Source organism: Protopterus annectens, chromosome 6.part1 (assembly GCF_019279795.1).
Source record: "Protopterus annectens isolate FY-2018-M chromosome 6.part1, PAN1.0, whole genome shotgun sequence".
NCBI lineage: Eukaryota > Metazoa > Chordata > Ceratodontiformes > Protopteridae > Protopterus > Protopterus annectens.
Genome location: NC_056738.1, coordinates 396,291,222 through 396,304,962, shown reverse-complemented (window position 1 = coordinate 396,304,962; position 13,741 = coordinate 396,291,222). Strand labels below are relative to the sequence as shown.

Below are 13,741 nucleotides of genomic sequence, written 5' to 3'. Positions count from 1 at the left end.
CAAGGAAGATGCTTTTATTCAAGACTGTTTCTGGTCCCCCCCAAAAAGAGGGTACTTGGAGACCCATTCATGATTTATCTCACATCAACATCTTTCTAGAGGTGCTGCCTTTCAAGATGCAATCCCCCCAAACTCCCCCTCCTTTCTTCCTTCCTCAGACATTTCTGGTCTCTAAACTGAAAGAATGTGTACCTACACACACATCCCCCATTCATCCTGCCTGCTTAAAATTCCTAAGGGTCCCTACCTTTTCATTATACTTTTTCTGCCTTACCCTTTGGTTTATCTATTCCCCTCTTCACCTAGTTAAGGACAGTTACTAAACATTACTGTAAAAAGTGGACTTGCGCACAAAAAGAGCCATCTGCTTCATACCAGATTATACGTTCTCAACCAGACCCTGTGGATGATAGGATTTTAATCACTTTCAGACACCAATTCTGTGAGAATAGCTTCAGGGTATGAGAAAACCTACCACTGGAAAGTCTTGCATCTCCAAATGGGAAAGATTTTCTATCTGTCGTCATAAAAGAATGGACAACCCCCTTCAGGCGGGGATACCACCAATTTTATCCTACTTGGCTGAGCTTATCAAATCTGGAATCTTCTATTAAGGAACAGTTGTCTGTCATCTCAGCCTGCATGCCATTTAATCCAGTGTAGCTTGAATTCTGATTTTTTTTTTTTTTTTTTTTTTTTTTTTTTTTTTTCCTTGTGTGGAGGACAAAGCTTCTCCTAAACCTTTCCAAAAACATTGTGTTAAGTATGTGAGAGAAGCAAGTGTTAAACCTCACAGAAATGACTCCGCTCACCATGAGAGTACAAAAATTCTGCACAGAAAGTGCATAATTAATAATACATATACTTTAATAGCCAGTGGATTAGCCATGTTTGTTGATAATATGGTGGATTACCCAAATAGGGGTGCCTTTTACTGAGTCTGGGATAAAGGTTATCAACACCAGGTACTGATAATTGCTAGTACAGGACTGCATATTTAATTTATTTACTTAAGTGGGGAAGTGAACTGGTCCTTCCTTGAGCCTTTTCATCTATGACCAGAACCACGGGCGATTACAATATGAACATCTTAAAGTAGCTAGTATATATTTAGGTGGTGAGTTGAAAGAGGAACCTAGAAGCAGCCCATGTAAACATGCTGAGAACATGCAGACTCCTTTCGGTTAGAACTGAACTGTAGAGATGTGTGACAGAAATGCTAACCTCTGAGATACTGTGCTGCCTTTTGACATTTTATTAATCTCAATTTTATGTGTGGCAGTGGCAGATTATTAACACTGGTCTAGCTAGCAGTTTGGAGTGCGTGTTGTTCATATTCTGTTGAAGCTGTTAGTTGTGATAGTCCCATCTTCCTTGTGAAGGTTGGAGTGAAAATGATGATTTTGGATGCAGAGAAGTCGAAATTCAGGAATTTCCTTCCAGTTTCCGAGTGCTATGTTCTATGTTCTTTGTACATTACCGTTATAAAAAGGGCGTACTATTACTTGTAGCTGTTAAAATATATGTACTGTAGCTTACTTTCTCATAACCATCTGACTTGTCACATATCCAAATGCTTATGTCTGAAGATAATATGCCGGTTCTATTGATAAGTAAACTCCTATCTGGGCTTCAATGTACATTACTCTATAATTGGCTAACTAACAATAGATTAATTTTACATTTCCTTGGATTAATTATTATACTATTTCATTTTCCTCAAAAAATGGCCAAGCTCCCCCATTGACTATAAGTGGCAATTCAAATAATCCAATATTTAATATTACAGGGCAAAAGTTACCTGGGAGACCTCCTTGACACTGCTTTAACATTCTCAGGACATGTTTATAACACAGCCAACAAAACACTTTCACTGCTGAAGCTTTGCAACAAAATTTCTCACCTATTACCCCAACTGCAAAGCATTCTGTTCCTATAAATGTCCTAATTACATACCTCTCAGCTGTCCAGATTTTTACCTCATGTTTTTGGTCTCTTCTCTGTAAAATTTGTGATTTTCTGGTATGTCACTGCGGATTAAAGTCATTAAATAATTATGTACATTTGGGTCTCAGACTTTCATATCCTTCAGAAAATACATGTGAACACAAATCCTGTTATTTTAGCAACTTATCTATATTTCTTGTGCTCGGAGGTTGAGAGGTATGCCAAATTGCAAAATTGAAAATACCCTACATTTAGTAACACTTTACTGTGTCACCAACACACAAAAATTACAGGCCTGGGAAAACAAAATATATCATTTTGTACTTCTAGCTGACTAGCATACCCATCATAAGTTCATAAGTAGGTACTAGGCTATCAGCCCTATAGCCTATACAAGCCTAGCCATAACGATTCCCTGGCTATTGCTTCCCACACAAATTTATTTTCTTGGACCCCTGTCTAGCAGGGCTACTGATGTGATCCCGGGGTGAATTTCCTATCCAGTCGTCAAGGTTCCTCTTGAAGAGGGCCATTGTGGCACTCTGCCCGACATGTATGGGCAGCCTATTCCAGAGTATGGGGAGTTTCTGGGTCAGAAACCTATCCCTCCAGCATGTTCTCTTCATCGTGATGACAAGGTTAAGATCCCTGGAGCATATGGATCAGAGGGATTGGGATTTCTTTAAGTGTAGCATGTCCAACAACTCTGGGTTTGACATGGCCCTATATGTTAGGCAGAGATCACCTCTGAGTAGCCGATATGCGACAGAGTGTAGCTGGAGTTTCTTTAGATGGTCAGCATAAGGCATCTTCTTTAGGCCTGTGATTCTTTTGTGAGGTATTTCTACGGCCTTTCTAGTTGTTGCAGATGTCTTGTGAGGTACATACCAAATGGGGCATTGTATTCTATAATGGATCTGAGGGATGAGTACACTGAGGCAATGACCTCCTTTTTTCCTGGATGAAAAGTCCTTAGAAAATCCTTTTACGTGGCACACCTCATCACTAACTGTTGTGGCTATGTGGTTATCAAAGGTGAGACTACTGTCCACCTGTGTCCCTAGTGTACTGCCACCTATGTGGTAGTTCACAGGTACGTGGTTTTTCCCAAAGGGGACAAGTATTCATCTTTTGGCATTTAGCGGGAGCCCATGGCTCTGGGACCAGGCATCTGTTTTGGTAAGGCCCCTTTGTTAGCATATCCACATCATTTGGGGATTCCGTAATGGCTCCCAGCTTGCAGTCATCTGTGAACTTTGTAAGCCAGAGTCCTTTAGTGTTGTCCTGTACTTCAGAGAAGTAGATGCCAAACAAGAGTGGTCCCAGGACAAAACCCTGCAGTACACCACTTGTCACTTGCCTGGAGCTTGATTTGGAGTCAGCTACTCTTACAGTGTGTGTTCTGTCAGTAAGCCAGTTTGTAACCCATCTAGTGACGTAGGGATTACTGCCCAGCTTAGTAAGTTTATCTGTGATTCCAGAGTGGGGGATAGTGCCAAAAACCTTGGCGAGGTCCAAGTAGGCTGTGTGAACCACCTTACCCTCATCTGTGGCTCTGGAGACTGATTCGAAGAAGTCGATCAGGTTCAGGAGGCAAGATCGGCCCTTCACAAACCCAAACTGGGTGGGGTTCAGTGTTTGAAGGTTGCCAATATCTGTGTTTATAAGTTCCATGGCCTTGCAGATCAGGTTCGTCAGACTGATGGGGTGGTAGTTCCCGGGATCCAAAGTGGATCCCCCCTTGTGGAGTGGGATGACTATAGCTGTGCGCCTCTGTGTGAGCATGAAGCCTGAGGTGAGGCTATAATTAAACATGACACACAGGTGTGGTGCCAGTTCATGCAGTACACAGCCCAGAATGTCGTCTGGTCCCATGGATGCTGTATTCTTGGCTTTGGAGAGTGCATTTTTTACATGAGTGGTCATGATTACCAGAGTTTGGCATTCTTTCGGTATTGAGATGGGCCCTTTAGGGGGTGAGAGGGGGGTGAAGTTGGCATTGAATCTATCTGCCAGGATATTGGCAATATCCTTGGGATCAGTATATCTAGTGCCATTCTGCTGTAGCTCAGAGCAGATCTGAGTATTGCCATTTATGTTGTTGACATAGCTATAGAATGCCTTGTGGATGTCTTTGGAATCTTTGGCAATTTTGTTTTCGTAACTAGCTTTGGAAGATTTTATGAGGGATCTCAGCTTTCTACTGAGGCTGGTGAGGGAGTTGTTTGAATCCTGGGTTCTTCCTCTCTTCTGCAACAGTTTCTTCCTTCTGTTCAGCTTGTTTATGGCAGGGGGCTACCAGATTGGCTTCTGTTTTTTTAGAGGACAACCTCTTGGTTCTATGTAGGATGGCTCGGTCCATACATGAGTGAATATGCTCGTACAGCACCTTAGTGTAGGATTCAGCAGTTGAACTTCCAGTTCTCATCTGCATGGATGTCATGAATTTTGTTACTTCTGACTTGAGAAGCATGAAGTTGGCTTTGGAGAAGTTTTTTATGGAGGTTTCCTTAAAGGGAGGTGGGGTGGGATGTAAATGTCAAGGGTGATTAGCTTATGGTCTGATCTGACCAGCAAGGGGGTAACCACTGGTGTGGAGCATCAATCTCCCATATTGGTAATGACCAGGTCTAGAATATTGGTACCCCTGGTTGGACTATGAATTAGTTGCTATAGGGCATTGGAATTTATGAATTCCAAGAACCGTTGAACAAAGATACAGGACTAGTTTTCCTAGTTAATGGCAGGGTAGTTGAAATCACCTAGTATTAGGGGGTTTGATTGGATCTTGATATTTTCCAGTATGTTTAGAAAGGTGTAGTGAGAATCTTGGGGCATGGTGGGAGATCTGTAGCAAGCTACAATTTGTATTGCAGTCTTACCTAGTGTTAGTTGCACCTGGAGCATTTCAGATGCATTGTGTTGGGCAACCAGCCTGGAGGTGTGAATATCCTTGGTGAATATGGACACTCCTTCACCTTTAGTGTTTCGGTCCTGGTTTGATGGCCGAAAAGTGTGGTATGAGTTGTAGCCTGGTATTGCAGGGGTGCTCTCTGGAGCTTTGAACCAGGTCTCAGTTACTGCACACCTGTAAATGTTCTCCATTTTTAGGAGAGCCTCGAGAGAGTGCATCCTGAGGTTTAGACTTCTAGCATTGAGTAGCATTTCCTTCACATTTTCCTTGGTTGTACCTTTTACGGTGGTAGTTTTTGTCCTTTGAACCTTGCCTTAAAAACCCACTATAGGGGTGGCAAGAGCCTTATCCAGTAACTTGAATCCCAGGGCAGTAGGTGCAAACTGTGATGATCTTACTAACTTTGCTGCTGTGCTGCTCAGGACTCAGTTGTTCAAAACTGATACTGAGTCAATACCCCCCACTAAAAGCAACCTTTCAGGTAAGAGAACCATCATACTCCTTGAGAGGAATTCAGGTTGATATTACTTTAGTGAGGTCACATTTTGGTACAACCTTGGAGAATGACCATCACTAAACTCAGATTAGCTCAATGGAATCAGTTATTTTGAAAAATACATTCTCAAATAATATTGGATGGTTTCAAGACTAAACTGAAGCTTCTTTGAATACATAGATATTATATTCAAAGAAACTTGCTTTAATTGCTGTTGTGATACTGGATAGGTTGCTGTAGGCTTCCAGATGTACTTTAAGTGGAATATTTACAAGTACTACATTTAGGTATCACTCTGCTTAAAGAATTCTACCCTGTAAATACAGTAAATATTCTACATATTTCCTCATTGCTTGAAATATTGTGATTGTTTCTTGTGTATTTACTTTGTTATATTAAGTTTTATCGTATGATGCTTTTTTATATTGTGTTTACTTTTTTCCCCTGCATCCAAGGTCATGGCTGAAGGGTCATTTGATAGTGCACTTACCCAATTGCCAAATTTCACATAAATTACCCTTACTTCTGCTTTTGAGTTCCCTATATCAGTCATAGTTGCACTCGCTGTGCAGTTTTGTCTTCTTAGCTGTGCACTTGTGCAGATTTCCAGAATTTTTCTCCCCATAGTTGCATTTTCCAAGATGCATACTTTGTGCTTTCCTAACAGTAACTACACAAGTTAACTTTGTCGACAGGAATTGGCAAACTACAAGATATTTTTCTTACTCTGTGCTATGCCGGTTTGCATGATTAAACTGTACTATGCATTTACGTATCTGTGACTGAAAAAATAACAGAAAACTTTTTTTTTTTATGCAGCCAATTTGACGGGGCATTCAGAGAAGGTGGGAATGGAAAACTTTGAGCTGCTTAAAGTGCTTGGAACTGGTGGTGAGTTTATTTTCAGCATGTATTTGAAAACTAGTACTGTTGGAACCCTAAATGTGGTTATACAAGTATGTATTTGTGCTACATTGCTATTGTATGTGCAACCTCTGTAGAAGTACAGGCTTGTTAGATTATATATTTCACTATTCTCTGGAGCAGATTTGCACTTTATTTGTAGGGGCTAAATGCTTTATAGTCAGGGTGGTTGCCATACTGTAAATGTTTCATGCAGGAATATTGCATTACCATTTACTGCTGAACAGTAGTTTGTGTTAGAATGATTATGGTTATTATTGGCAGACATGGTTAGGTAACATTAGGTGCAGGTAGAATTTCATCAGTAGGCAACAGTGAAATTAATTACTTTGCAGAACATCCTGGCATTTCACATATGTGCTCACACATGTGTGTATGTGTGTTTGTGTGTACACTTCTGATTTCCATCCAGGTAATGCTTACTGGTGAGTGTACTTGGCCAGTTAAAAGCTAGTGTTTATACATCTTTTCTTGTCCCCAGCATGGTACATTGAATCTTCACTTCTGCCCATGATGAAGGTGGAAAATTCTATCATCATGGAAAGTTCCAGTACGTTTCCAAACAGAACTACTTAGATGGCATTATAGAGTAATGCATTGAATAGTAGTGACTACGCAAAAGATGCAGACTGTGGCTATATCAAAATCTTTAATAGTAGATGCTCCTATTTAAATCATCTGAAGTTGGTATTAATAAACATGGTATGCATTTGTGTAGAACTGTTGTGTGGTGTAACCCACAGAATATGGCTTTTGCAATTCCTAGTCTCTCAAACCACACAGAATGCAGATGTACTCTGGTTTAATTAGTACCCAGGTGCATAGTTGGCATGCAAATGAAGCCTCTGCCTTTGTCTGCAACTCACAGACACAGGAATCTTGTAGATTGGCCAGCAGGTGTGGAATAGTAGGGAAGATGTTCATTGTGTTTCACTGTTGCAGTCATTACTCTTGGGTTATTCTGCTGGCAGGCTACCCTAATGACTGCAACAGTGAATACACTCTAACATCTACATTTATGGTAGGTACACAACTGTACTTTTAGCTGCAGACCAACTGCAGTGAATATGGAAAACCCAACCTTGCTGATTTGGCAAACTGCTTTTGGTGCTCAACTGAAGGCTGTTGAGCCAAAATGTTACTGTACAACAAAACCTTTGCAGCAGTGACAAACCCAGTAACAGTGTAAATCATAGGGGCATAGTACATCTACTAGACTCTATAGTCCACCCACAAAATGGTGACTAAATTGACCCCCCCCCTCCAAGTGGAAAGAGGTGGACAGCCTGACCCCTTAATGTGCGTGGCATGCAAAGGAACCCTACTATGTTAGGGCTAAGGAGCATGAAACCTTTGTGAATCACTGCTTACCATGATAGCAGAGAAAGGAGTAATTAACATTGTGCACCACTCTCTCTGCTACTCTGCCAGCCTGATCTTCATTTCTGAATGCAGGCTGTAGACTGCGATGCACAGTTATGTCCAATTTTGAACACTGTGTGTAGTGTTAACACAAAAATAAGTACCTTCCAAGAAGTCTAGACAGCCTGTGTCTAGGTTAGAGTAGGCAGTACATTTAATAACATCATAGGCAGAGTTCAAGGACATATGTTTCTATAATGATATGCTTCTAGACGTTTGAGGCACTGCTTAACAAACCCCCCTGGATAGTGTGTCTGCAAATCTGCATGTCATCCATTGTCTTTCTGTTTAAGAAGCTTATATTTTTTTGTCAGGTACCCCTTATATATTTAGTTGTAGTGCTGTGTAAGTTGCTGTTCTGCGCCTGACTATTGCTAATCTCTATCTGCGTTTGATTTCATTTTCACATTATTCATTTAAGGTTTGGTTACTTCCATTTTTCTTTATCTTTACTTTTATATTGCATTTTTGTTTGGTTTTAGTTTTTTGGTCTGTTCTTTTTGAAGTTTTAAGTGGTCTTGGCTAGGGTCTGTTAGAAAAGAATTGCAGACGGTGAATAAAATCCAGCTATTTAGTGGGAGGAGCTGAGAAATGACATTCCTCATTTAACTACAGGTATTTAGTGGTACCTTTGTTTAGATGTAGTTCTCTGTGACTTGCTTTTCATTGCCTGACTACTGCTGATCTCTGTCTGCATTTGATTTTTCTGACCCACCCTCCCTACTCCTGTTGTACCTTTAAACTTGGTGTCTTTTGAGTTGCCTGCCACTTCTATAAATCTGGCTTTGGACACTCCTCCCAGTTTAATCTCATCATCTCATTCTACTGAGCACTGAGAGATCAACTAGGACCCTCTCTTTACTCTCTTAAACTCAAATTATCTTCTGTTTCCTACCTTCGCACTTACTAAACGTGCACTTTATGCAGCTGCTTTTACTGTATTTAAGTTTATTCTGTCTTCATTTAGCTTTTTGTTGCATGTTCTTGGTGTTCAGTTGCATTTAATTGGCTGCATTTATTACTGCTTGCTAGCCTGATTACAATGTAACTGTTATTCTAAGCCTCAAGCCCTTGGGCTTAGTTATCTTACATTAGGGACATTTGAGGTCTACAATGTGGCAGGAGAGGAAGCCTACACCCTTCTGAGTTGGGAATTACTGGCTGAAGGCTTATTATGTCAGTCATTCTAAAAGTGTCTTTGTTCTGGTTTAAGCACTTGGGGCTTCAATCCACTTATTTTACATTAGGAAGGTTTGTGGTCTACACTTTTGTGGCAGGAGAGGATAGCCTATGCCCTTCTGAGATGGAAATTGCTGGTGTAAGGTTTATTATGCCATTATTTGATTGGCTAGAGGGCTAATTTGTTAAAATTTGAATCGTTGTCCCTGAGGTGTTTGACAATGTTTTGCAACCAGTCTACTTGTGAAGAATAGTGTTGTTGGTTTCTGCTAAACTCTACAAAAGATAAGACTTGCATTACCATTTTCACTGTTTTGGCACTTGTTTTTTTGCTGCATCAGTTGAGTGTTTCTGTGTTGAATACCCGCACTTTTTGACCTTTTTACAGTCTTTAGTTAGTACTGTCTTGGTTCCACTTTAGCGATACTAGAGGGGACCTATGTTGTTTTCCGGCCTGGTATTGTGTAAAGAAAAGAGTGTGCTGTTTTTGATTGGCTGCAGGACTTTATTTTTTATTGAATATTAGATGATTTAATCAAGCAATGAAAACTGCTCAAGAAAGCGTAATGCTTTAAGTGTGAGCTGTTGAACACTAACGGTCTTACCAGGGCATAAAAGTGTAATTTACTCTCATAGCCATAAAACTATAAAATGTAACAAATGCAACTCTTTAGACAAGTTGTTATAAAAAGGAGGAGAGGAACCTAATAGAAAGTAAGAAAAACCTACTCTTAGCTCCAGTGCACTCACTCGGTATACACGGACCCTTACTACCTCGTGGTCTGGTTTGGCCATGTGTATCAGTGATTTGTATAAGGTCATCCCAAATGCAGCATGCATTCAATATGCAGATGACTCCACTTTAGTATGCTCTGACACTTCACCTACAGAGTTGCAGATTCTATCCCAAAATACTTTTAACACAGTTGAAAATTGGCTCTTTAACCGTCGTCTCACGTTAAATCCTAATAAGACCAAACTGCTGCTTTTCTCCCCCACTCAGGTCTGCCTCTATAACCTTTGCATTAAAACCCAACAACGGCACCATTATTTCCTCAGATTCCTCAACCAAACTGTTAGGAGTTATAATAGATAATAACCTTAAGTTTGATCTGCATATCAATAAAGCTATTAAAACAGTTAATAAAAAACTTGGCTCACTATATAGGATCAATGCCATTAGCCAGAACTGTAGTTGCTTATACACATCTACTTTCCACCCTCCTCTATGCTTCCTCTCTATTTACAAACCTTAGCAAAACTGACCTTAAGCTTTCTAGCGGCTATAATCATGTTGCTAGATTTGCTACCAATGCAGCCTACAGAACTCATCACTGTCAACCTAAATCTACTAGGATGGCTTGAACTGCCCAACCTACTTCAGGTTAACCAACTAATAGTTGCACACAAGATCTTGTACCAACCAGATAATACACCCACACTTAAAAACCTCATCACACGCTACAGTAACCTTAGCGCACTTTGTTCTTCTGAAAGACTACTAGTTCAAACTCTGAAATCCAACAACACAGCCGGTAAATCTCTGTTTAACTCTGCTGGCAAAACATGGAATTCTCTTCCTGATAATCTTACATCTGAACTCTCTCTACCTCAGTTTAAGAAAAGTATGCTTCAGTACTTTAAAAAATGATGGCTATATCCTTGTCCTAATCCAGACCAACTCTAACCATCACTCATGTGCACATGGAAGACTTCTGCCTACACTTTGTTTCTTAACTTATAAATCCTATGATCTCTGTGGATCTACTACCAAGCTAGCCTACTAGGCATTCAATACCCTATCATTCTTAGATGGAAAATTCTAGACCGTGTTTTTGAGTAAAAATATAATAATTTGTTTGTGTATCTGTTTTTGTGTTTGTTTACATCTGTGTAAAAATCCTTTTTATTTGTTTTATTTTGTGTTTTAAACTGTAAAAATGTAACAGTTTGTTGAATGTCTTTTTGGAGCTTTTCTCCCCGGGCCTCCGCTGAAAATGGACATGTATCCAGTCGGACTGTCCCGGTAAACAAATGTAAAATAAAGTAAATAATAAATTATATTTAAATGTCATAGTTGGCACAACGCTTGCCTCATAACCAACAAACTCCGAGGCGGTTGACCGTGTTTGTTGACCATGTTACTTGAGAAGAGTAGTGATTCTGTTTTGTGCTAAACTCTAGAAAAGCTTTGACTTGCATTACCATGTACACTGTTTTGGCACTTGATGTTCGTCGTGTTTCACTGTTGCAGTCATGGGTTATCTGCTTGCAGTAGCCCTCAGTCAGCCTGATTATCAAAGTCTTGGGTCCTGCGTCGGTTGTGGTCTCATCTTCTGTGACATCAGGTAGTCAGGGGTATAAAGCATGCAGCCGATGCCATTACATCAGTCTTTCTTGCTGTGCGGTGCCTGAAGCAGAAGCAGTTCGCATGTGCCAGTCGGCTGACTCCTGAAATTTTCATTTTCGAGTTTCAGAACCGAAGTCTTCAACTAAAGTTAAGTACCCCGTTGGGGAAACTTTTTCTTCTAAACTGAAGTCAGTAAAAGTCAGTAATTGTATTTCTTGTGGAAAGCAAATACCTCATAAAGATTTTCATTCGTACTGTATTCCTTGCCTAGGCCCTGACCACGATGTACCTCGCTGTCTGTTTTGTGCCTTATTTAAATCACGAACTATTCATTGTCTGTACATTTTCGCTTCTAAATATTTTGGTACTCGGTTCAATTATGCAGATATGTCTTCGGTAAGCCACTTGACTACTGACATTCCGAAAAAACGCAAAGATAAAGACAGAGACAGGCTGCCCAGATCCTAAGCTGCCGACGATGCTTCTGCTAAGCTAGTCGCCAGTACTCGGTGAGGCTCTTTCGCAACCCCTGATACCCGCTACTTTAGAATTTGCAGGCCTTTACTGAAACCCATTCGGAGTCTGGTATGCTGCGAGATGCTTCAACTGTGGAACCTGCACATGTCTCTACCTTGGCTGGGTCTGTAGTCTCTGTGCAGGCACTGGCTTCTGAGGGTGTAGCCAGGCCTACTGACTTGCATATTAAACCGACACTATCTTCTTCTTCTAGGCCTAAAACTCGAACCATGCCTGGAAATCCGATGCCCAGACTGCATGGTCAAGCCTCTATGCCTAAAAAACAAATAAGAATGGCTGAAGACCTTATGACTTTAATCTGGGGAAGCCAACCTTCCCCCTCTAAGAGACCTAGGACTGAATTTGCTTATGATACTTCTGACCAGGATTCTGAAATTTCTGTCTCCTCTGATGACCAGGATTTACCCTTATCTACCTGTGAGGATTCTGATGCAGAGGACTTTATTTCCTCTGTTTCTCCCCCAGAGGATTTTTTCCTTTGGTGAAACCTTGCATAGTCTTAGGGAGCATTTTCACTGAGCGAGCCAGGATTACTCTGATTCTAAAAAGAGGCTTAGAGATTTCTTACTCCTGCCCCAACACAGGCCTTTAACTATCCCTCCTGTGCTGGACGTTGTTGACTATGCCTTTTCGGAATCTAGCTTGGCCCCTGATGTTGATTCCTGATTGTGGTGAAAGTAAGGATTTACAGGATTTAATGCATTCTGCTGAACAGGTTGGAAAAGATACTTTGCAATGTGGTTTTGATTCACTAGAGGCATCTTGCAGGGCTGCTGTCACCGGGTCTGTACTTAGAAAGCATACTTGCTTAAGGAGCAGTCTTTGCCAGATCATGTTAAAATTAAATTGCTGGATGTTCCCTTAAATCAGGACCGCCTGTTTGGCGACAAAGCAGACAAAGTTCTTAAAAAGATGGAGGAAAAAGCTAAATCTATGCAAACTGTTAAAGATTTCTTACAAGTGCAGCCTCCTAGATTTAGTAGGCATTGGCCCTCAAAAAAATGGTCCTTTCCTGCCTCTTCCAGTCCTACTCAGTTCAAACCCAGGGCCAGCAGAACACCCAGGCTTCTGTCCCAGGGTACGCACAGGACTAAGCAGTGGGGGTGGGGGGCTCCCACTTCCAAATCGGGGACTAGTAAGACTCCTTCCTATGGTAAGCTGTCTCACTGACTTAACTTTAAAACTTTCAAGCACTTCTCAACTGACTGCTCCTTTAGGGGGAAAAGATTGCTCTGCAAGCAGAAAGCTGGGAACTCATTACCCAGGACAAATAGGTTTTAAACATAGTTTCCCAAGGATACAGATTTCACGTCCACACGTTACCAACCCCAAACGGTTGGCCTGATCTACCCCCAAATCAATTGGCAGAGGCTCAGAAGCAAGTGCTCTCTCTCTTAAGATTAAAGGCTGTTCAGACTGTGCCAGAAGAGGAAAAGGGACAAGGTTTCTACTCAAGAATTTTCCTGGTACCCAGAAAAGACAACTCATGGTGACCTATCTTGGACTCGTGTATCCTAAACACCTTTTTGGTGATTCCAAAATTCAAGATGCTAACTCTTCACCAGTTGCTTCCCATGATAGGCAAAGATGCCTGGTTGGCAACACTGGATTTAAAGGAAGCCTACCTGCACATCCCAATAAGGAAATCTTACAGAAAATACCTACGCTTCAAAGCAGGCTGCATGCACTATCAGTTCTCTGCACTGCCCTTTGGCTTATCTACTGTGCCCAGGGTATTCACAAAATGCCTAGCTCCAGTCATTGCATTTTGCAGACAAAGAAATATTCAAATACACCCATACCTGGACGATTGTCTAATTCAGGCAGAAAGCCAGGACATACTTCTGAATCATCTGGCATTTGTACAAAAGGTGTTAACTTGTCTGAGGTACACCATAAACGAAAATAAATCACATCTGGTACCCTGACAACAAATTTATATTCCTGGGAGCAAGCTTGAACACAGCTTCCC

The 13,741-nt window shown here is 41.0% G+C and overlaps 1 protein-coding gene across 1 annotated transcript in view; it reads left to right on the top strand.

The window, feature by feature from the left end:
* RPS6KA4 (ribosomal protein S6 kinase A4) overlaps positions 1-13,741 on the top strand; it is a 785,184-nt gene that overhangs the window by 217,562 nt on the left and 553,881 nt on the right. The window contains exon 2 of the mRNA XM_044075810.1: positions 6,177-6,248. Within this exon, the coding sequence (XP_043931745.1) occupies positions 6,177-6,248 (72 nt within the window). The remainder of the gene's footprint in view (positions 1-6,176; positions 6,249-13,741) is intronic.